We start from the raw sequence: 24000 nt of genomic DNA, 5'->3' as shown, positions 1-24000 counted from the left end.
CAGGGGCCCCACAAGGGTGTATACTCAGCCCCCTCCTCTACTCTGATCCTCAGTACAGGGGCCCCACAAGGGTGTATACTCAGCCCCCTCCTCTACTCTGATCCTCACTACAGCGTGCCCCACAAGGGTGTATACTCAGCCCCCTCCTCTACTCTGATCCTCAGTACAGGGGCCCCACAAGGGTGTATACTCAGCCCCCTCCTCTACTCTGATCCTCAGTACAGGGGCCCCACAAGGGTGTATACTCAGCCCCCTCCTCTACTCTGATCCTCAGTACAGGGGCCCCACAAGGGTGTATACTCAGCCCCCTCCTCTACTCTGATCCTCAGTACAGGGGCCCCACAAGGGTGTATACTCAGCCCCCTCCTCTACTCTGATCCTCAGTACAGGGGCCCCACAAGGGTGTATACTCAGCCCCCTCCTCTACTCTGATCCTCAGTACAGGGGCCCCACAAGGGTGTATACTCAGCCCCCTCCTCTACTCTGATCCTCAGTACAGGGGCCCCACAAGGGTGTATACTCAGCCCCCTCCTCTACTCTGATCCTCAGTACAGGGGCCCCAACAGGGGGTATACTCAGCCCCCTCCTCTACTCTGATCCTCAGTACAGGGGCCCCACAAGGGTGTATACTCAGCCCCCTCCTCTACTCTGATCCTCAGTACAGGGGCCCCACAAGGGTGTATACTCAGCCCCCTCCTCTACTCTGATCCTCAGTACAGCGTGCCCCACAAGGGTTTATACTCAGCCCCCTCCTCTACTCTGATCCTCAGTACAGGGGCCCCACAAGGGTGTATACCCAGCCCCCTCCTCTACTCTGATCCTCAGTACAGGGGCCCCACAAGGGTGTATACTCAGCCCCCTCCTCTACTCTGATCCTCAGTACAGGGGCCCCAACAGGGGGTATACTCAGCCCCCTCCTCTACTCTGATCCTCAGTACAGGGGCCCCACAAGGGTGTATACTCAGCCCCCTCCTCTACTCTGATCCTCAGTACAGGGGCCCCACAAGGGTGTATACTCAGCCCCCTCCTCTACTCTGATCCTCAGTACAGCGTGCCCCACAAGGGTGTATACTCAGCCCCCTCCTCTACTCTGATCCTCAGTACAGGGGCCCCACAAGGGTGTATACTCAGCCCCCTCCTCTACTCTGATCCTCAGTACAGCGTGCCCCACAAGGGTGTATACTCAGCCCCCTCCTCTACTCTGATCCTCAGTACAGGGGCCCCACAAGGGTGTATACTCAGCCCCCTCCTCTACTCTGATCCTCAATACAGGGGCCCCACAAGGGTGTATACTCAGCCCCCTCCTCTACTCTGATCCTCAGTACAGGGGCCCCACAAGGGTGTATACTCAGCCCCCTCCTCTACTCTGATCCTCAATACAGGGGCCCCACAAGGGTGTATACTCAGCCCCCTCCTCTACTCTGATCCAGAATACAGGGCCCCACAAGGGTGTATACTCAGCCCCCTCCTCTACTCTGATCCTCAATACAGGGGCCCCACAAGGGTGTATACTCAGCCCCCTCCTCTACTCTGATCCTCAGTACAGGGGCCCCACAAGGGTGTATACTCAGCCCCCTCCTCTACTCTGATCCTCAATACAGGGGCCCCACAAGGGTGTATACTCAGCCCCCTCCTCTACTCTGATCCTCAGTACAGGGGCCCCACAAGGGTGTATACTCAGCCCCCTCCTCTACTCTGATCCTCAATACAGGGGCCCCACAAGGGTGTATACTCAGCCCCCTCCTCTACTCTGATCCAGAATACAGGGCCCCACAAGGGTGTATACTCAGCCCCCTCCTCTACTCTGATCCTCAATACAGGGGCCCCACAAGGGTGTATACTCAGCCCCCTCCTCTACTCTGATCCTCAATACAGGGGCCCCACAAGGGTGTATACTCAGCCCCCTCCTCTACTCTGATCCAGAATACAGGGCCCCACAAGGGTGTATACTCAGCCCCCTCCTCTACTCTGATCCTCAGTACAGGGGCCCCACAAGGGTGTATACTCAGAACCATAACATGCAGGTGGTCTGTACAAGCTGTACCCTTATGGTCAATACAGGGATGAGATGTCTGTACTGGAGGGAGTTGACCTATACCCTACCATTATGGTCAATACAGGGATGAGATGTCTGTACTGGAGGAAGTTGACCTATACCCTTATGGTCAATACAGGGATGAGATGTCTGCACTGGAGGGAGTTGACCTATACCCTACCATTATGGTCAATACAGGGATGAGATGTCTGTACTGGAGGGAGTTGACCTATACCCTACCCTTATGGTCAATACAGGGATGAGATGTCTGTACTGGAGGGAGTTGACCTATACCCTACCACTATGGTCAATACAGGGATGAGATGTCTGTACTGGAGGGAGTTGACCTATACCCTACCACTATGGTCAATACAGGGATGAGATGTCTGTACTGGAGGGAGTTGACCTATACCCTACCATTATGGTCAATACAGGGATGAGATGTCTGTACTGGAGGAAGTTGACCTATACCCTTATGGTCAATACAGGGATGAGATGTCTGTACTGGAGGGAGTTGACCTATACCCTACCATTATGATCAATACAGGGATGAGATGTCTGTACTGGAGGGAGTTGACCTATACCCTACCATTATGGTCAATACAGGGATGAGATGTCTGTACTGGAGGGAGTTGACCTATACCCTACCATTATGGTCAATACAGGGATGAGATGTCTGTACTGGAGGGAGTTGACCTATACCCTACCATTATGGTCAATACAGGGATGAGATGTCTGTACTGGAGGGAGTTGACCTATACCCTTATGGTCAATACAGGGATGAGATGTCTGTACTGGAGGGAGTAGACCTATACCCTACCATTATGGTCAATACAGGGATGAGATGTCTGTACTGGAGGGAGTTGACCTATACCCTACCATTATGGTCAATACAGGGATGAGATGTCTGTACTGGAGGGAGTCGACCTATACCCTACCATTATGGTCAATACAGGGAAGAGATGTCTGTACTGGAGGGAGTTGACCTATACCCTAAAACTATGGTCAATACAGGGATGAGATGTCTGTACTGGAGGGAGTTGACCTATACCCTACCCTTATGGTCAATACAGGGATGAGATGTCTGTACTGGAGGGAGTTGACCTATACCCTACCCTTATGGTCAATACAGGGATGAGATGTCTGTACTGGAGGGAGTTGACCTATACCCTACCATTATGGTCAATACAGGGATGTGATGTCTGTACTGGAGGGAGTTGACCTATACCCTACCATTATGGTCAATGCAGGGATGAGATGTCTGTACTGGAGAGAGTTGACCTATACCCTACCATTATGGTCAATACAGGGATGAGATGTCTGTACTGGAGGGAATTGACCTATACCCTGATATCTGTACTCAGAACCATAACATGCAGGTGGTCTGTACAAGCTATACCCTTATGGTTGATTGTCTGTTTAAGGGTTCATGAATTACAGAAAAACATGCTGATCAAAATACACCAGGACCATCTAGGGATGGAAAAGTCAAAACGACGTACAGAAGCAGTGTTATTCTGGCCCAAGATGAATGGTGATATAGAGCAGACAGTCAGAGCCTGTGGAACATTCCAGAAATACAGGTCAAAACAAAGCAAAGAGCCAATGAGGGTTGAGGAAGAAGATATATTGGGACCATGTGACCAAGTAGAACTAGATGTCTGTTCTCTGGAGGGAGAGAACCATGTTCTACTGATGGACTCTCATTACCCAGACAGATTTGCTGAAGGACACTACTGCTAGTCAGCTGATAACTCACATTCAGTCATTCTTTGCTCATCATGAGGTCTCAGAGGTAGTCCGTACAGACAACACCTCACAGTTCAGCTGATAACTCACATTGAGTCATTCTTTGCTCGTCATGAGGTCTCAGAGCTAGTCCGTACAGACAACACCTCACAGTTCAGCTGATAACTCACATTGAGTCATTCTTTGCTCGTCATGAGGTCTCAGAGGTAGTCCGTACAGACAACACCTCACAGTTCAGCAGTTCAGTGATTTTGATCAGCTGTAGGGGTTCAAGCATGTCCCCTCAAGCCGACCGTACCCACAGTCTAATGGGTTAGAGGAGAACGGTGTCAGAACAGTCAAACTACTGCTTAAGAAAGCTCTGGACTCAAAGACAGATCCGTATCTAGCTTTGTTAAACTAGAGGGCTCCTCCACTAAAACATGGTCTGTCTCCTGCAGAGCTGTTGTTCAACAGGAAACTCCAAACTAGGTTGTCCTCCGAGAAACAGAGCAGCAGGACGAGGTGATTCTTAACGGAGAGGAAAGAGGGAACAGAAAAGGTACTATGACAAAGGGTCCAAGGTGCTCCGTGATCTCAGTCCAAATGATAGGGGGGGAAATGCATGATGGGAAAACATGGAGCGTTGAGGCCTGTGTGGTGAAAACAGTGGCAACCAGGTCACATGATGTAATGACACCTGAGGGAGTTACGTCCAGGAGAAATAGGAGACACGTGTTCCATGTACCTGAGTGTGAGCAGACAGACAGGCACTCCTGTATCAGACCCACCAGGGCAGCCTGTTGTAATGAGACCGTCAGGTAGAGAAGCCCAGACACTCCTGTATCAGACCCACCAGGGCAGCCTGTTGTAATGAGACCGTCAGGTAGAGAAGCCCAGACACTCCTGTATCAGACCCACCAGGGCAGCCTGTTGTAATGAGACGGTCAGGTAGAGAAGCCCAGACACTCCTGTGTCAGACCCACCAGGGCAGCCTGTTGTAATGAGACGGTCAGGTAGAGAAGCCCAGACACTCCTGTATCAGACCCACCAGGGCAGCCTGTTGTAATGAGACGGTCAGGTAGAGAAGCCCAGACACTCCTGTATCAGACCCACCAGGGCAGCCTGTTGTAATGAGACGGTCAGGTAGAGAAGCCCAGACACTCCTGTATCAGACCCACCAGGGCAGCCTGTTGTAATGAGACGGTCAGGTAGAGAAGCCCAGACACTCCTGAATCAGGTTATTCAACCCTGCACCTTAGAGGTGCTGCCCTGTATTCATAGTCATGGAATCACTGGTCAATTTTAATAATGTGTACTGTTTTACCCACTTCTATGTATATACTGTATTCTAGTCAAGGCCTGTCCTATTTAACTACTACTGTCCACTTCATATGTATATACTGTATTCTAGTCAAGGCCTGTCCTATTTAACTACTACTGTCCACTTCATATGTATATACTGTATTCTAGTCAAGGCCTGTCCTATTTAACTACTACTGTCCACTTCATATGTATATACTGTATTCTAGTCAAGGCCTGTCCTATTTAACTACTACTGTCCACTTCATATGTATATACTGTATTCTAGTCAAGGCCTGTCCTATTTAACTACTACTGTCCACTTCATATGTATATACTGTATTCTAGTCCAGGCCTGTCCTATTTAACTACTACTGTCCACTTCATATGTATATACTGTATTCTAGTCAAGGCCTGTCCTATTTAACTACTAAGTAGAAATGTGTTATTGAAATGAAATATGAAATGAAGTGTTCACTATGAAAAGAAGTGTAACCAGCGCAGAGGAGAATGGAAGATCTCAGCTCAGTGCACAATACAATATGGCTCCGGTTAACTTAAATAATGACTTATGTTTTAAATAACAGTTGTTTTCTTTAGTATTTCTTAAGGGCTCTAAACTTGGAACAAAACTATTTGTCTCCCTCTTGCTGTTGCATGTAGTTCCTCTCTCTCTTCCTCCATTCCTCTAACCCCTCCCTCCCTCCCTCTAACCCCAGCCCTCTGGCAGAACCAGGAAGTCCCTCCCCTTCCCACAAACTCTCTTCTGAGGAAACGAAACTGATCTGAGTCTCTCTGTCGTCTGTCTGTGTGAGATTGAACAACCGTCCAAATGGCTCAACAGGGAGTTCTGCTGGACCAGGACCAGTTCTGTTGTTCTGTCTGTCTGGATCTACTGAAGGAGCCGGTCACTACTGCATGTGGACACAGTTACTGTAGAATCTGTATTGAGGGCTGCTGGGATCAGGATGATCTGAAAGGGGTCTATAGCTGTCCTCAGTGCAGAGAGACCTTCACTCCAAGGCCTAATCTGAGGAAAAATAACATGTTGGCTGAGCTGGTGGAGAAACTGAGGAAGACAGGACTCCAGGCTGCTCCCCCTCCTGCTCTGTGCTATGCTGGACCTGGAGATGTGGCGTGTGATGTCTGCACTGGGACCAGAAAGCAGAAAGCCCTCATGTCCTGTCTGGTGTGTCTGGCCTCTTACTGTGAGACTCACCTCCAATCTCACTATGAATCTCCTGCTTTCAAGAAGCACAAGCTGGTCAAAGCCACGGCACAACTACAGGAGAAGATCTGCTCTCATCATGACAAACTGCTGGAGGTTTACTGTCGTACCGATCAGCAGTGTATCTGTTATCTGTGTACAATGGATGAACATAAAGGCCATGATACAGTGTCAGCTGCAGCAGAGAGGACTGAGAAACAGGTAAGACCAGAACAACTTGTTGGTGACTGTCTGATAAACAAATAATTAAAGATACAGTAGGAACTAAATCTGTTTGAATATGAGATCATTATATTATATACAATATGAAATGGATCCACAAATATGAACACAAACCTTGAGTATATAGATATGTTAACCCAGATTCTCCAAATGTATCACCATTTTCTAAAGTCAAACACTATCATTCTGAATGGCCTTTTATGAGTCCAAAGTTCAGTCTCAACCCCTTGATACATGTAGGCCTACCATAAAAACTATAATCATTCACATAGCAACATAATATCATTTTGTAAAGGGACTTCCTCAGGATTGTAGACCTTCCTCTCTATGGGTCCTATGTCACATTACTATACTATTGATCTACTGGACTAATAAAGCTTGATAGCTCATTGAAGAGTGATTCTCCACAGAGGCAGCTGGGGATGAGTCAGCAGAAGGTCCAGCAGAGATTCCAGGAGAGAGAGAAGGAGCTGAAGGAGCTCCAACAGGCTGTGGAGTCTTTCAAGGTGAGTATTGTTGACCAGAGGAGACACACCATTTCACTTCTCTCCTCCAGTCAGAGAGAGAGAGAGAGAGGGGCCCCTATCCAATCCCACTGACCCCACTGTTGGGAACAGGCTGTCTGGACCCCTTTCAGAGAATAGACTGGTTCATGTAACCGACTGGGCTGCCTCATCACATAACCATGAGTAACCATGACGACTCATGTTCCCTATACATTAACATGGAGCTGTCTCTCTCTCTCTCAATTCAATTCAAAGGTCTTTATTGGCATGGGAAACATATCTTTACTATGCCAAAGCAAGTGAAATAATAATGAACAGTAAACATTGAACAACATTTATTTTCAAAAGAATAGAGACATTTCAAATGTTATAATTCAAGTGCAAACAGAGTGAGTCGTGCCCCAGACTGAGTCCTGGAGGTGAAATGGAAATGAATGAGGGAGAGTTCAGTGAGGTAGAAGGTGTGGAGAAGAGTTCAGAACCAGAGAAGAATTTGGTCATATGAGATTTGACTTCAGAAGAGTTCCAGGGGGTGTTGAGTGGTGGTGTCCCGTCCTCCCAGGGTCATGGTGCAGGAGCAGATAGGGTCAAAGTAGTGGAATGTGGTAGTGGGGTTTTAATGAGTGTAGGTTAGTTGTCATGGTGATGGAGCAGATAGGGTCAAAGTAGTGGAATGTGGTAGTGGGGTTTTAATGAGTGTAGGTTAGTTGTCATGGTGATGGAGCAGATAGGGTCAAAGTAGTGGAATGTGGTAGTGGGGTTTTAATGAGTGTAGGTTAGTTGTCATGGTGATGGAGCAGATAGGGTCAAAGTAGTGGAATGTGGTAGTGGGGTTTTAATGAGTGTAGGTTAGTTGTCATGGTGATGGAGCAGATAGGGTCAAAGTAGTGGAATGTGGTAGTGGGGTTTTAATGAGTGTAGGTTAGTTGTCATGGTGATGGAGCAGATAGGGTCAAAGTAGTGGAATGTGGTAGTGGGTTTTAATGAGTGTAGGTTAGTTGTCATGGTGATGGAGCAGATAGGGTCAAAGTAGTGGAATGTGGTAGTGGGGTTTTAATGAGTGTAGGTTAGTTGTCATGGTGATGGAGCAGATAGGGTCAAAGTAGTGGAATGTGGTAGTGGGGTTTTAATGAGTGTAGGTTAGTTGTCATGGTGATGGAGCAGATAGGGTCAAAGTAGTGGAATGTGGTAGTGGGGTTTTAATGAGTGTAGGTTAGTTGTCATGGTGATGGAGCAGATAGGGTCAAAGTAGTGGAATGTGGTAGTGGGTTTTTAATGAGTGTAGGTTAGTTGTCATGGTGATGGAGCAGATAGGGTCAAAGTAGTGGAATGTGGTAGTGGGGTTTTAATGAGTGTAGGTTAGTTGTCATGGTGATGGAGCAGATAGGGTCAAAGTAGTGGAATGTGGTAGTGGGGTTTTAATGAGTGTAGGGTTAGTTGTCATGGTGATGGAGCAGATAGGGTCAAAGTAGTGGAATGTGGTAGTGGGGTTTTAATGAGTGTAGGTTAGTTGTCATGGTGATGGAGCAGATAGGGTCAAAGTAGTGGAATGTGGTAGTGGGGTTTTAATGAGTGTAGGGTTAGTTGGCATGGTGATGGAGCAGATAGGGTCAAAGTAGTGGAATGTGGTAGTGGGGTTTTAATGAGTGTAGGTTAGTTGTCATGGTGATGGAGCAGATAGGGTCAAAGTAGTGGAATGTGGTAGTGGGGTTTTAATGAGTGTAGGTTAGTTGTCATGGTGATGGAGCAGATAGGGTCAAAGTAGTGGAATGTGGTAGTGGGTTTTTAATGAGTGTAGGTTAGTTGTCATGGTGATGGAGCAGATAGGGTCAAAGTAGTGGAATGTGTTAGTGGGGTTTTAATGAGTGTAGGTTAGTTGTCATGGTGATGGAGCAGATAGGGTCAAAGTAGTGGAATGTGGTAGTGGGTTTTTAATGAGTGTAGGTTAGTTGTCATGGTGATGGAGCAGATAGGGTCAAAGTAGTGGAATGTGGTAGTGGGTTTTTAATGAGTGTAGGTTAGTTGTCATGGTGATGGAGCAGATAGGGTCAAAGTAGTGGAATGGGGTAGTGGGGTTTTAATGAGTGTAGGTTAGTTGTCATGGTGATGGAGCAGATAGGGTCAAAGTAGTGGAATGTGGTAGTGGGGTTTTAATGAGTGTAGGTTAGTTGTCATGGTGATGGAGCAGATAGGGTCAAAGTAGTGGAATGTGGTAGTGGGGTTTTAATGAGTGTAGGGTTAGTTGGCATGGTGATGGAGCAGATAGGGTCAAAGTAGTGGAATGTGGTAGTGGGTTTTAATGAGTGTAGGTTAGTTGTCATGGTGATGGAGCAGATAGGGTCAAAGTAGTGGAATGTGGTAGTGGGTTTTTAATGAGTGTAGGTTAGTTGTCATGGTGATGGAGCAGATAGGGTCAAAGTAGTGGAATGTGGTAGTGGGGTTTTAATCAGTGTAGGTTAGTTGTCATGGTGATGGAGCAGATAGGGTCAAAGTAGTGGAATGTGGTAGTGGGGTTTTAATGAGTGTAGGTTAGTTGTCATGGTGATGGAGCAGATAGGGTCAAAGTAGTGGAATGTGGTAGTGGGGTTTTAATGAGTGTAGGTTAGTTGTCATGGTGATGGAGCAGATAGGGTCAAAGTAGTGGAATGTGGTAGTGGGTTTTTAATGAGTGTAGGTTAGTTGTCATGGTGATGGAGCAGATAGGGTCAAAGTAGTGGAATGTGGTAGTGGGGTTTTAATGAGTGTAGGTTAGTTGTCATGGTGATGGAGCAGATAGGGTCAAAGTAGTGGAATGTGGTAGTGGGTTTTTAATGAGTGTAGGTTAGTTGTCATGGTGATGGAGCAGATAGGGTCAAAGTAGTGGAATGTGGTAGTGGGTTTTTAATGAGTGTAGGTTAGTTGTCATGGTGATGGAGCAGATAGGGTCAAAGTAGTGGAATGGGGTAGTGGGGTTTTAATGAGTGTAGGTTAGTTGTCATGGTGATGGAGCAGATAGGGTCAAAGTAGTGGAATGTGGTAGTGGGGTTTTAATGAGTGTAGGTTAGTTGTCATGGTGATGGAGCAGATAGGGTCAAAGTAGTGGAATGTGGTAGTGGGGTTTTAATGAGTGTAGGGTTAGTTGGCATGGTGATGGAGCAGATAGGGTCAAAGTAGTGGAATGTGGTAGTGGGTTTTAATGAGTGTAGGTTAGTTGTCATGGTGATGGAGCAGATAGGGTCAAAGTAGTGGAATGTGGTAGTGGGTTTTAATGAGTGTAGGTTAGTTGTCATGGTGATGGAGCAGATAGGGTCAAAGTAGTGGAATGTGGTAGTGGGGTTTTAATGAGTGTAGGTTAGTTGTCATGGTGCAGGAGGTGTTTTTACCTCACAGTGAAATGTTGAATACAACAGGTGTTTTTACCTCACAGTGAAATGCTGAATACAACAGGTGTTTTTACCTCACAGTGAAATACTGAATACAACAGGTGTTTTTACCTGACAGTGAAATGCTGAATACAACAGGTGTTTTTACCTGACAGTGAAATGCTGAATACAACAGGTGTTTTTACCTGACAGTGAAATGCTGAATACAACAGGTGTTTTTACCTGGCAGTGAAATACTGAATACAACAGGTGTTTTTACCTTACAGTGAAATACTGAATACAACAGGTGTTTTTACCTGACAGTGAAATACTGAATACAACAGGTGTTTTTACCTGACAGTGAAATACTGAATACAACAGGTGTTTTTACCTGACAGTGAAATACTGAATACAACAGGTGTTTTTACCTGGCAGTGAAATACTGAATACAACAGGTGTTTTTACCTCACAGTGAAATGCTGAATACAACAGGTGTTTTTACCTGGCAGTGAAATACTGAATACAACAGGTGTTTTTACCTGACAGTGAAATGCTGAATACAACAGGTGTTTTTACCTGACAGTGAAATGCTGAATACAACAGGTGTTTTTACCTCACAGTGAAATGCTGAATACAACAGGTGTTTTTACCTCACAGTGAAATACTGAATACAACAGGTGTTTTTACCTCACAGTGAAATACTGAATACAACAGGTGTTTTTACCTGACAGTGAAATACTGAATACAACAGGTGTTTTTACCTCACAGTGAAATACTGAATACAACAGGTGTTTTTACCTGACAGTGAAATACTGAATACAACAGGTGTTTTTACCTGACAGTGAAATACTGAATACAACAGGTGTTTTTACCTCACAGTGAAATACTGAATACAACAGGTGTTTTTACCTGACAGTGAAATACTGAATACAACAGGTGTTTTTACCTGACAGTGAAATGCTGAATACAACAGGTGTTTTTACCTGACAGTGAAATACTGAATACAACAGGTGTTTTTACCTCACAGTGAAATACTGAATACAACAGGTGTTTTTACCTGACAGTGAAATGCTGAATACAACAGGTGTTTTTACCTTACAGTGAAATACTGAATACAACAGGTGTTTTTACCTCACAGTGAAATACTGAATACAACAGGTGTTTTTACCTGACAGTGAAATGCTGAATACAACAGGTGTTTTTACCTGACAGTGAAATGCTGAATACAACAGGTGTTTTTACCTGACAGTGAAATGCTGAATACAACAGGTGTTTTTACCTGACAGTGAAATGCTGAATACAACAGGTGTTTTTACCTGGCAGTGAAATACTGAATACAACAGGTGTTTTTACCTTACAGTGAAATACTGAATACAACAGGTGTTTTTACCTGACAGTGAAATACTGAATACAACAGGTGTTTTTACCTGACAGTGAAATACTGAATACAACAGGTGTTTTTACCTGACAGTGAAATACTGAATACAACAGGTGTTTTTACCTGACAGTGAAATGCTGAATACAACAGGTGTTTTTACCTGACAGTGAAATACTGAATACAACAGGTGTTTTTACCTCACAGTGAAATGCTGAATACAACAGGTGTTTTTACCTGACAGTGAAATACTGAATACAACAGGTGTTTTTACCTGACAGTGAAATACTGAATACAACAGGTGTTTTTACCTGACAGTGAAATGCTGAATACAACAGGTGTTTTTACCTCACAGTGAAATACTGAATACAACAGGTGTTTTTACCTCACAGTGAAATGCTGAATAGAACAGGTGTTTTTACCTGACAGTGAAATGCTGAATACAACAGGTGTTTTTACCTGACAGTGAAATACTGAATACAACAGGTGTTTTTACCTGACAGTGAAATGCTGAATACAACAGGTGTTTTTACCTCACAGTGAAATGCTGAATACAACAGGTGTTTTTACCTCACAGTGAAATACTGAATACAACAGGTGTTTTTACCTGACAGTGAAATACTGAATACAACAGGTGTTTTTACCTCACAGTGAAATGCTGAATACAACAGGTGTTTTTACCTCACAGTGAAATACTGAATACAACAGGTGTTTTTACCTGACAGTGAAATACTGAATACAACAGGTGTTTTTACCTCACAGTGAAATGCTGAATACAACAGGTGTTTTTACCTCACAGTGAAATACTGAATACAACAGGTGTTTTTACCTGACAGTGAAATGCTGAATACAACAGGTGTTTTTACCTGACAGTGAAATACTGAATACAACAGGTGTTTTTACCTGGCAGTGAAATACTGAATACAACAGGTGTTTTTACCTGACAGTGAAATGCTGAATACAACAGGTGTTTTTACCTGACAGTGAAATGCTGAATACAACAGGTGTTTTTACCTCACAGTGAAATGCTGAATACAACAGGTGTTTTTACCTTACAGTGAAATACTGAATACAACAGGTGTTTTTACCTCACAGTGAAATACTGAATACAACAGGTGTTTTTACCTGACAGTGAAATGCTGAATACAACAGGTGTTTTTACCTCACAGTGAAATACTGAATACAACAGGTGTTTTTACCTGACAGTGAAATACTGAATACAACAGGTGTTTTTACCTGACAGTGAAATACTGAATACAACAGGTGTTTTTACCTGACAGTGAAATACTGAATACAACAGGTGTTTTTACCTGACAGTGAAATACTGAATACAACAGGTGTTTTTACCTGACAGTGAAATACTGAATACAACAGGTGTTTTTACCTGACAGTGAAATGCTGAATACAACAGGTGTTTTTACCTGACAGTGAAATACTGAATACAACAGGTGTTTTTACCTGACAGTGAAATGCTGAATACAACAGGTGTTTTTACCTGACAGTGAAATACTGAATACAACAGGTGTTTTTACCTCACAGTGAAATGCTGAATACAACAGGTGTTTTTACCTGACAGTGAAATACTGAATACAACAGGTGTTTTTACCTGACAGTGAAATACTGAATACAACAGGTGTTTTTACCTGACAGTGAAATGCTGAATACAACAGGTGTTTTTACCTCACAGTGAAATACTGAATACAACAGGTGTTTTTACCTCACAGTGAAATGCTGAATAGAACAGGTGTTTTTACCTGACAGTGAAATGCTGAATACAACAGGTGTTTTTACCTGACAGTGAAATACTGAATACAACAGGTGTTTTTACCTGACAGTGAAATGCTGAATACAACAGGTGTTTTTACCTCACAGTGAAATGCTGAATACAACAGGTGTTTTTACCTCACAGTGAAATACTGAATACAACAGGTGTTTTTACCTGACAGTGAAATACTGAATACAACAGGTGTTTTTACCTCACAGTGAAATGCTGAATACAACAGGTGTTTTTACCTCACAGTGAAATACTGAATACAACAGGTGTTTTTACCTGACAGTGAAATACTGAATACAACAGGTGTTTTTACCTCACAGTGAAATGCTGAATACAACAGGTGTTTTTACCTCACAGTGAAATACTGAATACAACAGGTGTTTTTACCTGACAGTGAAATGCTGAATACAACAGGTGTTTTTACCTGACAGTGAAATACTGAATACAACAGGTGTTTTTACCTGGCAGTGAAATACTGAATACAACAGGTGTTTTTACCTGACAGTGAAATGCTGAATACAACAGGTGTTTTTACCTGACAGTGAAATGCTGAATACAACAGGTGTTTTTACCTCACAGTGAAATGCTGAATACAACAGGTGTTTTTACCTTACAGTGAAATACTGAATACAACAGGTGTTTTTACCTCACAGTGAAATACTGAATACAACAGGTGTTTTTACCTGACAGTGAAATGCTGAATACAACAGGTGTTTTTACCTTACAGTGAAATACTGAATACAACAGGTGTTTTTACCTCACAGTGAAATACTGAATACAACAGGTGTTTTTACCTGACAGTGAAATGCTGAATACAACAGGTGTTTTTACCTGACAGTGAAATGCTGAATACAACAGGTGTTTTTACCTGACAGTGAAATGCTGAATACAACAGGTGTTTTTACCTGACAGTGAAATGCTGAATACAACAGGTGTTTTTACCTGGCAGTGAAATACTGAATACAACAGGTGTTTTTACCTTACAGTGAAATACTGAATACAACAGGTGTTTTTACCTGACAGTGAAATACTGAATACAACAGGTGTTTTTACCTGACAGTGAAATACTGAATACAACAGGTGTTTTTACCTGACAGTGAAATACTGAATACAACAGGTGTTTTTACCTGACAGTGAAATGCTGAATACAACAGGTGTTTTTACCTGACAGTGAAATACTGAATACAACAGGTGTTTTTACCTCACAGTGAAATGCTGAATACAACAGGTGTTTTTACCTGACAGTGAAATACTGAATACAACAGGTGTTTTTACCTGACAGTGAAATACTGAATACAACAGGTGTTTTTACCTGACAGTGAAATGCTGAATACAACAGGTGTTTTTACCTCACAGTGAAATACTGAATACAACAGGTGTTTTTACCTCACAGTGAAATGCTGAATAGAACAGGTGTTTTTACCTGACAGTGAAATGCTGAATACAACAGGTGTTTTTACCTGACAGTGAAATACTGAATACAACAGGTGTTTTTACCTGACAGTGAAATGCTGAATACAACAGGTGTTTTTACCTCACAGTGAAATGCTGAATACAACAGGTGTTTTTACCTCACAGTGAAATACTGAATACAACAGGTGTTTTTACCTGACAGTGAAATACTGAATACAACAGGTGTTTTTACCTCACAGTGAAATGCTGAATACAACAGGTGTTTTTACCTCACAGTGAAATACTGAATACAACAGGTGTTTTTACCTGACAGTGAAATGCTGAATACAACAGGTGTTTTTACCTGACAGTGAAATGCTGAATACAACAGGTGTTTTTACCTCACAGTGAAATGCTGAATACAACAGGTGTTTTTACCTCACAGTGAAATACTGAATACAACAGGTGTTTTTACCTCACAGTGAAATACTGAATACAACAGGTGTTTTTACCTGACAGTGAAATACTGAATACAACAGGTGTTTTTACCTCACAGTGAAATACTGAATACAACAGGTGTTTTTACCTGACAGTGAAATACTGAATACAACAGGTGTTTTTACCTGACAGTGAAATACTGAATACAACAGGTGTTTTTACCTCACAGTGAAATACTGAATACAACAGGTGTTTTTACCTGACAGTGAAATACTGAATACAACAGGTGTTTTTACCTGACAGTGAAATGCTGAATACAACAGGTGTTTTTACCTGACAGTGAAATACTGAATACAACAGGTGTTTTTACCTCACAGTGAAATACTGAATACAACAGGTGTTTTTACCTGACAGTGAAATGCTGAATACAACAGGTGTTTTTACCTTACAGTGAAATACTGAATACAACAGGTGTTTTTACCTCACAGTGAAATACTGAATACAACAGGTGTTTTTACCTGACAGTGAAATGCTGAATACAACAGGTGTTTTTACCTGACAGTGAAATGCTGAATACAACAGGTGTTTTTACCTGACAGTGAAATGCTGAATACAACAGGTGTTTTTACCTGACAGTGAAATGCTGAATACAACAGGTGTTTTTACCTGGCAGTGAAATACTGAATACAACAGGTGTTTTTACCTTACAGTGAAATACTGAATACAACAGGTGTTTTTACCTGACAGTGAAATACTGAATACAACAGGTGTTTTTACCTGACAGTGAAATACTGAATACAACAGGTGTTTTTACCTGACAGTGAAATACTGAATACAACAGGTGTTTTTACCTGACAGTGAAATGCTGAATACAACAGGTGTTTTTACCTGACAGTGAAATACTGAATACAACAGGTGTTTTTACCTCACAGTGAAATGCTGAATACAACAGGTGTTTTTACCTGACAGTGAAATACTGAATACAACAGGTGTTTTTACCTGACAGTGAAATACTGAATACAACAGGTGTTTTTACCTGACAGTGAAATGCTGAATACAACAGGTGTTTTTACCTCACAGTGAAATACTGAATACAACAGGTGTTTTTACCTCACAGTGAAATGCTGAATAGAACAGGTGTTTTTACCTGACAGTGAAATGCTGAATACAACAGGTGTTTTTACCTGACAGTGAAATACTGAATACAACAGGTGTTTTTACCTGACAGTGAAATGCTGAATACAACAGGTGTTTTTACCTCACAGTGAAATGCTGAATACAACAGGTGTTTTTACCTCACAGTGAAATACTGAATACAACAGGTGTTTTTACCTGACAGTGAAATACTGAATACAACAGGTGTTTTTACCTCACAGTGAAATGCTGAATACAACAGGTGTTTTTACCTCACAGTGAAATACTGAATACAACAGGTGTTTTTACCTGACAGTGAAATACTGAATACAACAGGTGTTTTTACCTCACAGTGAAATGCTGAATACAACAGGTGTTTTTACCTCACAGTGAAATACTGAATACAACAGGTGTTTTTACCTGACAGTGAAATGCTGAATACAACAGGTGTTTTTACCTGACAGTGAAATACTGAATACAACAGGTGTTTTTACCTGGCAGTGAAATACTGAATACAACAGGTGTTTTTACCTGACAGTGAAATGCTGAATACAACAGGTGTTTTTACCTGACAGTGAAATGCTGAATACAACAGGTGTTTTTACCTCACAGTGAAATGCTGAATACAACAGGTGTTTTTACCTTACAGTGAAATACTGAATACAACAGGTGTTTTTACCTCACAGTGAAATACTGAATACAACAGGTGTTTTTACCTGACAGTGAAATGCTGAATACAACAGGTGTTTTTACCTCACAGTGAAATACTGAATACAACAGGTGTTTTTACCTGACAGTGAAATACTGAATACAACAGGTGTTTTTACCTGACAGTGAAATACTGAATACAACAGGTGTTTTTACCTGACAGTGAAATACTGAATACAACAGGTGTTTTTACCTGACAGTGAAATACTGAATACAACAGGTGTTTTTACCTGACAGTGAAATACTGAATACAACAGGTGTTTTTACCTGACAGTGAAATGCTGAATACAACAGGTGTTTTTACCTGACAGTGAAATACTGAATACAACAGGTGTTTTTACCTGACAGTGAAATGCTGAATACAACAGGTGTTTTTACCTGACAGTGAAATACTGAATACAACAGGTGTTTTTACCTCACAGTGAAATGCTGAATACAACAGGTGTTTTTACCTGACAGTGAAATACTGAATACAACAGGTGTTTTTACCTGACAGTGAAATACTGAATACAACAGGTGTTTTTACCTGACAGTGAAATGCTGAATACAACAGGTGTTTTTACCTCACAGTGAAATACTGAATACAACAGGTGTTTTTACCTCACAGTGAAATGCTGAATAGAACAGGTGTTTTTACCTGACAGTGAAATGCTGAATACAACAGGTGTTTTTACCTGACAGTGAAATACTGAATACAACAGGTGTTTTTACCTGACAGTGAAATGCTGAATACAACAGGTGTTTTTACCTCACAGTGAAATGCTGAATACAACAGGTGTTTTTACCTCACAGTGAAATACTGAATACAACAGGTGTTTTTACCTGACAGTGAAATACTGAATACAACAGGTGTTTTTACCTCACAGTGAAATGCTGAATACAACAGGTGTTTTTACCTCACAGTGAAATACTGAATACAACAGGTGTTTTTACCTGACAGTGAAATACTGAATACAACAGGTGTTTTTACCTCACAGTGAAATGCTGAATACAACAGGTGTTTTTACCTCACAGTGAAATACTGAATACAACAGGTGTTTTTACCTGACAGTGAAATGCTGAATACAACAGGTGTTTTTACCTGACAGTGAAATACTGAATACAACAGGTGTTTTTACCTGGCAGTGAAATACTGAATACAACAGGTGTTTTTACCTGACAGTGAAATGCTGAATACAACAGGTGTTTTTACCTGACAGTGAAATGCTGAATACAACAGGTGTTTTTACCTCACAGTGAAATGCTGAATACAACAGGTGTTTTTACCTTACAGTGAAATACTGAATACAACAGGTGTTTTTACCTCACAGTGAAATACTGAATACAACAGGTGTTTTTACCTGACAGTGAAATGCTGAATACAACAGGTGTTTTTACCTTACAGTGAAATACTGAATACAACAGGTGTTTTTACCTCACAGTGAAATACTGAATACAACAGGTGTTTTTACCTGACAGTGAAATGCTGAATACAACAGGTGTTTTTACCTGACAGTGAAATGCTGAATACAACAGGTGTTTTTACCTGACAGTGAAATGCTGAATACAACAGGTGTTTTTACCTGACAGTGAAATGCTGAATACAACAGGTGTTTTTACCTGGCAGTGAAATACTGAATACAACAGGTGTTTTTACCTTACAGTGAAATACTGAATACAACAGGTGTTTTTACCTGACAGTGAAATACTGAATACAACAGGTGTTTTTACCTGACAGTGAAATACTGAATACAACAGGTGTTTTTACCTGACAGTGAAATACTGAATACAACAGGTGTTTTTACCTGACAGTGAAATGCTGAATACAACAGGTGTTTTTACCTGACAGTGAAATACTGAATACAACAGGTGTTTTTACCTCACAGTGAAATGCTGAATACAACAGGTGTTTTTACCTGACAGTGAAATACTGAATACAACAGGTGTTTTTACCTGACAGTGAAATACTGAATACAACAGGTGTTTTTACCTGACAGTGAAATGCTGAATACAACAGGTGTTTTTACCTCACAGTGAAATACTGAATACAACAGGTGTTTTTACCTCACAGTGAAATGCTGAATAGAACAGGTGTTTTTACCTGACAGTGAAATGCTGAATACAACAGGTGTTTTTACCTGACAGTGAAATACTGAATACAACAGGTGTTTTTACCTGACAGTGAAATGCTGAATACAACAGGTGTTTTTACCTCACAGTGAAATGCTGAATACAACAGGTGTTTTTACCTCACAGTGAAATACTGAATACAACAGGTGTTTTTACCTGACAGTGAAATACTGAATACAACAGGTGTTTTTACCTCACAGTGAAATGCTGAATACAACAGGTGTTTTTACCTCACAGTGAAATACTGAATACAACAGGTGTTTTTACCTGACAGTGAAATACTGAATACAACAGGTGTTTTTACCTCACAGTGAAATGCTGAATACAACAGGTGTTTTTACCTCACAGTGAAATACTGAATACAACAGGTGTTTTTACCTGACAGTGAAATGCTGAATACAACAGGTGTTTTTACCTGACAGTGAAATACTGAATACAACAGGTGTTTTTACCTGGCAGTGAAATACTGAATACAACAGGTGTTTTTACCTGACAGTGAAATGCTGAATACAACAGGTGTTTTTACCTGACAGTGAAATGCTGAATACAACAGGTGTTTTTACCTCACAGTGAAATGCTGAATACAACAGGTGTTTTTACCTTACAGTGAAATACTGAATACAACAGGTGTTTTTACCTCACAGTGAAATACTGAATACAACAGGTGTTTTTACCTGACAGTGAAATGCTGAATACAACAGGTGTTTTTACCTCACAGTGAAATACTGAATACAACAGGTGTTTTTACCTGACAGTGAAATACTGAATACAACAGGTGTTTTTACCTGACAGTGAAATACTGAATACAACAGGTGTTTTTACCTGACAGTGAAATACTGAATACAACAGGTGTTTTTACCTGACAGTGAAATACTGAATACAACAGGTGTTTTTACCTGACAGTGAAATACTGAATACAACAGGTGTTTTTACCTGACAGTGAAATGCTGAATACAACAGGTGTTTTTACCTGACAGTGAAATACTGAATACAACAGGTGTTTTTACCTGACAGTGAAATGCTGAATACAACAGGTGTTTTTACCTGACAGTGAAATACTGAATACAACAGGTGTTTTTACCTCACAGTGAAATGCTGAATACAACAGGTGTTTTTACCTGACAGTGAAATACTGAATACAACAGGTGTTTTTACCTGACAGTGAAATACTGAATACAACAGGTGTTTTTACCTGACAGTGAAATGCTGAATACAACAGGTGTTTTTACCTCACAGTGAAATACTGAATACAACAGGTGTTTTTACCTCACAGTGAAATGCTGAATAGAACAGGTGTTTTTACCTGACAGTGAAATGCTGAATACAACAGGTGTTTTTACCTGACAGTGAAATACTGAATACAACAGGTGTTTTTACCTGACAGTGAAATGCTGAATACAACAGGTGTTTTTACCTCACAGTGAAATGCTGAATACAACAGGTGTTTTTACCTCACAGTGAAATACTGAATACAACAGGTGTTTTTACCTGACAGTGAAATACTGAATACAACAGGTGTTTTTACCTCACAGTGAAATGCTGAATACAACAGGTGTTTTTACCTCACAGTGAAATACTGAATACAACAGGTGTTTTTACCTGACAGTGAAATACTGAATACAACAGGTGTTTTTACCTCACAGTGAAATGCTGAATACAACAGGTGTTTTTACCTCACAGTGAAATACTGAATACAACAGGTGTTTTTACCTGACAGTGAAATGCTGAATACAACAGGTGTTTTTACCTGACAGTGAAATACTGAATACAACAGGTGTTTTTACCTGGCAGTGAAATACTGAATACAACAGGTGTTTTTACCTGACAGTGAAATGCTGAATACAACAGGTGTTTTTACCTGACAGTGAAATGCTGAATACAACAGGTGTTTTTACCTCACAGTGAAATGCTGAATACAACAGGTGTTTTTACCTTACAGTGAAATACTGAATACAACAGGTGTTTTTACCTCACAGTGAAATACTGAATACAACAGGTGTTTTTACCTGACAGTGAAATGCTGAATACAACAGGTGTTTTTACCTCACAGTGAAATACTGAATACAACAGGTGTTTTTACCTGACAGTGAAATACTGAATACAACAGGTGTTTTTACCTGACAGTGAAATACTGAATACAACAGGTGTTTTTACCTCACAGTGAAATGTTTACTTATGAGATCCTAACTAACAAAAAAATATATATGGATAAGAATAAGAATTAAAAGTAACAAGTAATTAAAGAGCAGCAGTAACAATAGTGAGACTAAAATCAGACTATATACAGGTGGGAACCGGTACAGAGTCAATGCACGGGGTCATAGGTTAGTTGAGGTAATATCAAGACTTGCATGTGTTGTGATATTGTTATAAGGATGTTGAAGAGAGGGAAAGATTGAAGTGTCATTGGGGTTGGACAGGGTTGGGGGAGTTTGGAAGGAATTTGGGGGATGGGGGAGGGTCTATTATAAGTTAGTAGGACTCTTTTATTTTCTCAGAAGTACTGAGTTAGGTAGGAGGATTTAGAGTGGTGTAAACCGTGATTGAACACACTCCAGCACAGTAGGTGGCGCCATGCACCTTTAACGTTGGTTTGAGGACCTCCATTATATCATAGAAGAAGAAGTTGGTCTGTGAGGGTTTTGTTGTTCCTGAGGAGGGCTACTATTATTTTCTCTTTTGGTTTTCAAGTATTTTCAGAATGTATTAAAGCCAAAGCTAAAGCTTCCCTAAACAATTCAATATCTCAGTCAATATATTTTCTCTGTGATTTATTTTCTCTCCGTCAACCGTTCCATCGCATCTTAACCGTCTTACCGGGCGGGCACTAGGACCCGGGGGAGGCTGCTGCTGCAGAGGCTGCTGCACCGCTCGTGACTGTCAGTCCTCCTTGTAGCTCATTGGTTAAGCTGTGGCTCGAGACTGTTAACAGTTAACGGACAGGAAACGGCTCTGACAGGACACATTCATGTCGAGGCAGTGATGTGAATGTGTGGTAAGTTAGAATAGAGAGAGAGAGTTTTCACTACTATAGACTTTGGTCATAATCAAAGCTTTGTTAACCAATAGGTTTTTATGTGAGGCTGCCTGTAAGTTACAGTGTAACAGACGTTACTAACGGTAACGGTATCTTTTAAATTCGACATAAGTTATGTGGCGATGATATCTAGTTAACGTTGTATTTAATGTAGTGTAATGACCTGACTAGATCATAAAGGAACAATTGTCCAGACAGAGGATTGAGTTACGAATTGACGGTTTATTAGCAACTTTACACAGGCTACTGTTTGGCCTTAGCTCACGCCAAATAAATGAAAGATACCCCACAAGCCAATCGGGACCTTCTCTTGTGAAGCCCAGACGTAAGAGAGAGAACAAAGGCTGAACCTTAACTTCCAATGCCCCGCCCCCTCCACGCCACTCCGCCAACCACCAGGATGCCCGGCATCAGAACATCCCAGGCATTCCTGTGATTGGCAGATAGCAGGTTGATTGGCATGTCGGACCCCGCGAACACTGGGAACTGGTAAGTACAACACAACCACCTACTAGCCGAACACATAACACACAGCTGTCTGTGCGGGTCGCTACAGTAGTTTTACTATCTGTGCCAGGCTATAAATGACACAGATAATATCTAGTTAACGTTGTATTTAATGTAGTTTTACTATCTGTGCCAGGCTATAAATGACACAGATAATATCTAGTTAACGTTGTATTTAATGTAGTTTTACTATCTGTGCCAGGCTATAAATGACACAGATAATATCTAGTTAACGTTGTATTTAATGTAGTTTTACTATCTGTGCCAGGCTATAAATGACACAGATAATATCTAGTTAACGTTGTATTTAATGTAGTTTTACTATCTGTGCCAGGCTATAAATGATATTGCAAAAATGGGAAGAAATCTTAGTTTATCTTTGTCAAACATGAGATGACGCAAACACACAGAGACAGTGTTGTGGCAAAGCTACCAGGAAACTATCAATCATGGGAACATTGCTCAGATTTGAACATCTGACCCTGCTGGTGATATTGCAGAGAGAAGGGAGTATCTGAGGAGAATTGTTGTGGTCACATCAATGTTAGGAAGACAGGGACTCTCTTTCCGTGACAATGATGAATCTAGTGAAAACACAAATAGAGGGAACTCTCAATAGTAAAACTAAAATAAAACTCAAACAACTTCCTAGATACATCATGCTGAACTGAGTTTACCAAGAACTACGGTATTGATGTCAAAACAGAAGACATGTTGGTGGACAGAAACTTTCTTGCCCGGAAAAGAGAGACTGGACGTCCTCCCAAAGATATGCTTGTTGTGCATTACTTCCTGAATGATGATATGATATATATATATGATATACCAAGAGGTGTTCTGTACTTGTCTGTCCAGGAGGGAGGAGAGTAGAGCAGGACCAAGAGGTGTTCTGTACCTGTCTGTCCAGGAGGGTGGAGAGTAGAGCAGGACCAAGAGGTGTTCTGTACCTGTCTGTCCAGGAGGGAGGAGAGTATAGCAGGACCAAGAGGTGTTCTGTACCTGTCTGTCCAGGAGGGAGGAGAGTAGAGCAGGACCAAGAGGTGTTCTGTACCTGTCTGTCCAGGAGGGAGGAGAGTAGAGCAGGACCAAGAGGTGTTATGTACCTGTCTGTCCAGGAGGGAGGAGAGTAGAGCAGGACCAAGAGGTGTTCTGTACCTGTCTGTC

At 41.7% G+C, this 24000-nt stretch overlaps 1 protein-coding gene and 1 pseudogene across 4 annotated transcripts in view; one reads left to right on the top strand and one right to left on the bottom strand.

The window, feature by feature from the left end:
- The window catches only part of LOC139406328 (E3 ubiquitin-protein ligase TRIM47-like), a 128435-nt pseudogene that overhangs the window by 32502 nt on the left and 71933 nt on the right, over positions 1-24000 (bottom strand).
- LOC139406317 (E3 ubiquitin/ISG15 ligase TRIM25-like) overlaps positions 5847-24000 on the top strand; it is a 77488-nt gene continuing 59334 nt past the window's right edge. For all 4 annotated transcript variants that reach the window (XM_071148811.1, XM_071148810.1, XM_071148812.1 and 1 more), the window contains exons 1-2: positions 5847-6494; positions 6926-7021. In XM_071148811.1, coding sequence (XP_071004912.1) covers positions 5898-6494; positions 6926-7021 — 693 coding nt within the window. In that variant the 5' untranslated portion in view covers positions 5847-5897. The remainder of the gene's footprint in view (positions 6495-6925; positions 7022-24000) is intronic.

This window comes from Oncorhynchus clarkii, chromosome 4 (genome assembly GCF_045791955.1).
Source record: "Oncorhynchus clarkii lewisi isolate Uvic-CL-2024 chromosome 4, UVic_Ocla_1.0, whole genome shotgun sequence".
Lineage (NCBI taxonomy): Eukaryota > Metazoa > Chordata > Actinopteri > Salmoniformes > Salmonidae > Oncorhynchus > Oncorhynchus clarkii.
Note: the sequence above shows the minus strand (reverse complement) of the source record. Positions and strands in the feature narration are given on the sequence as shown.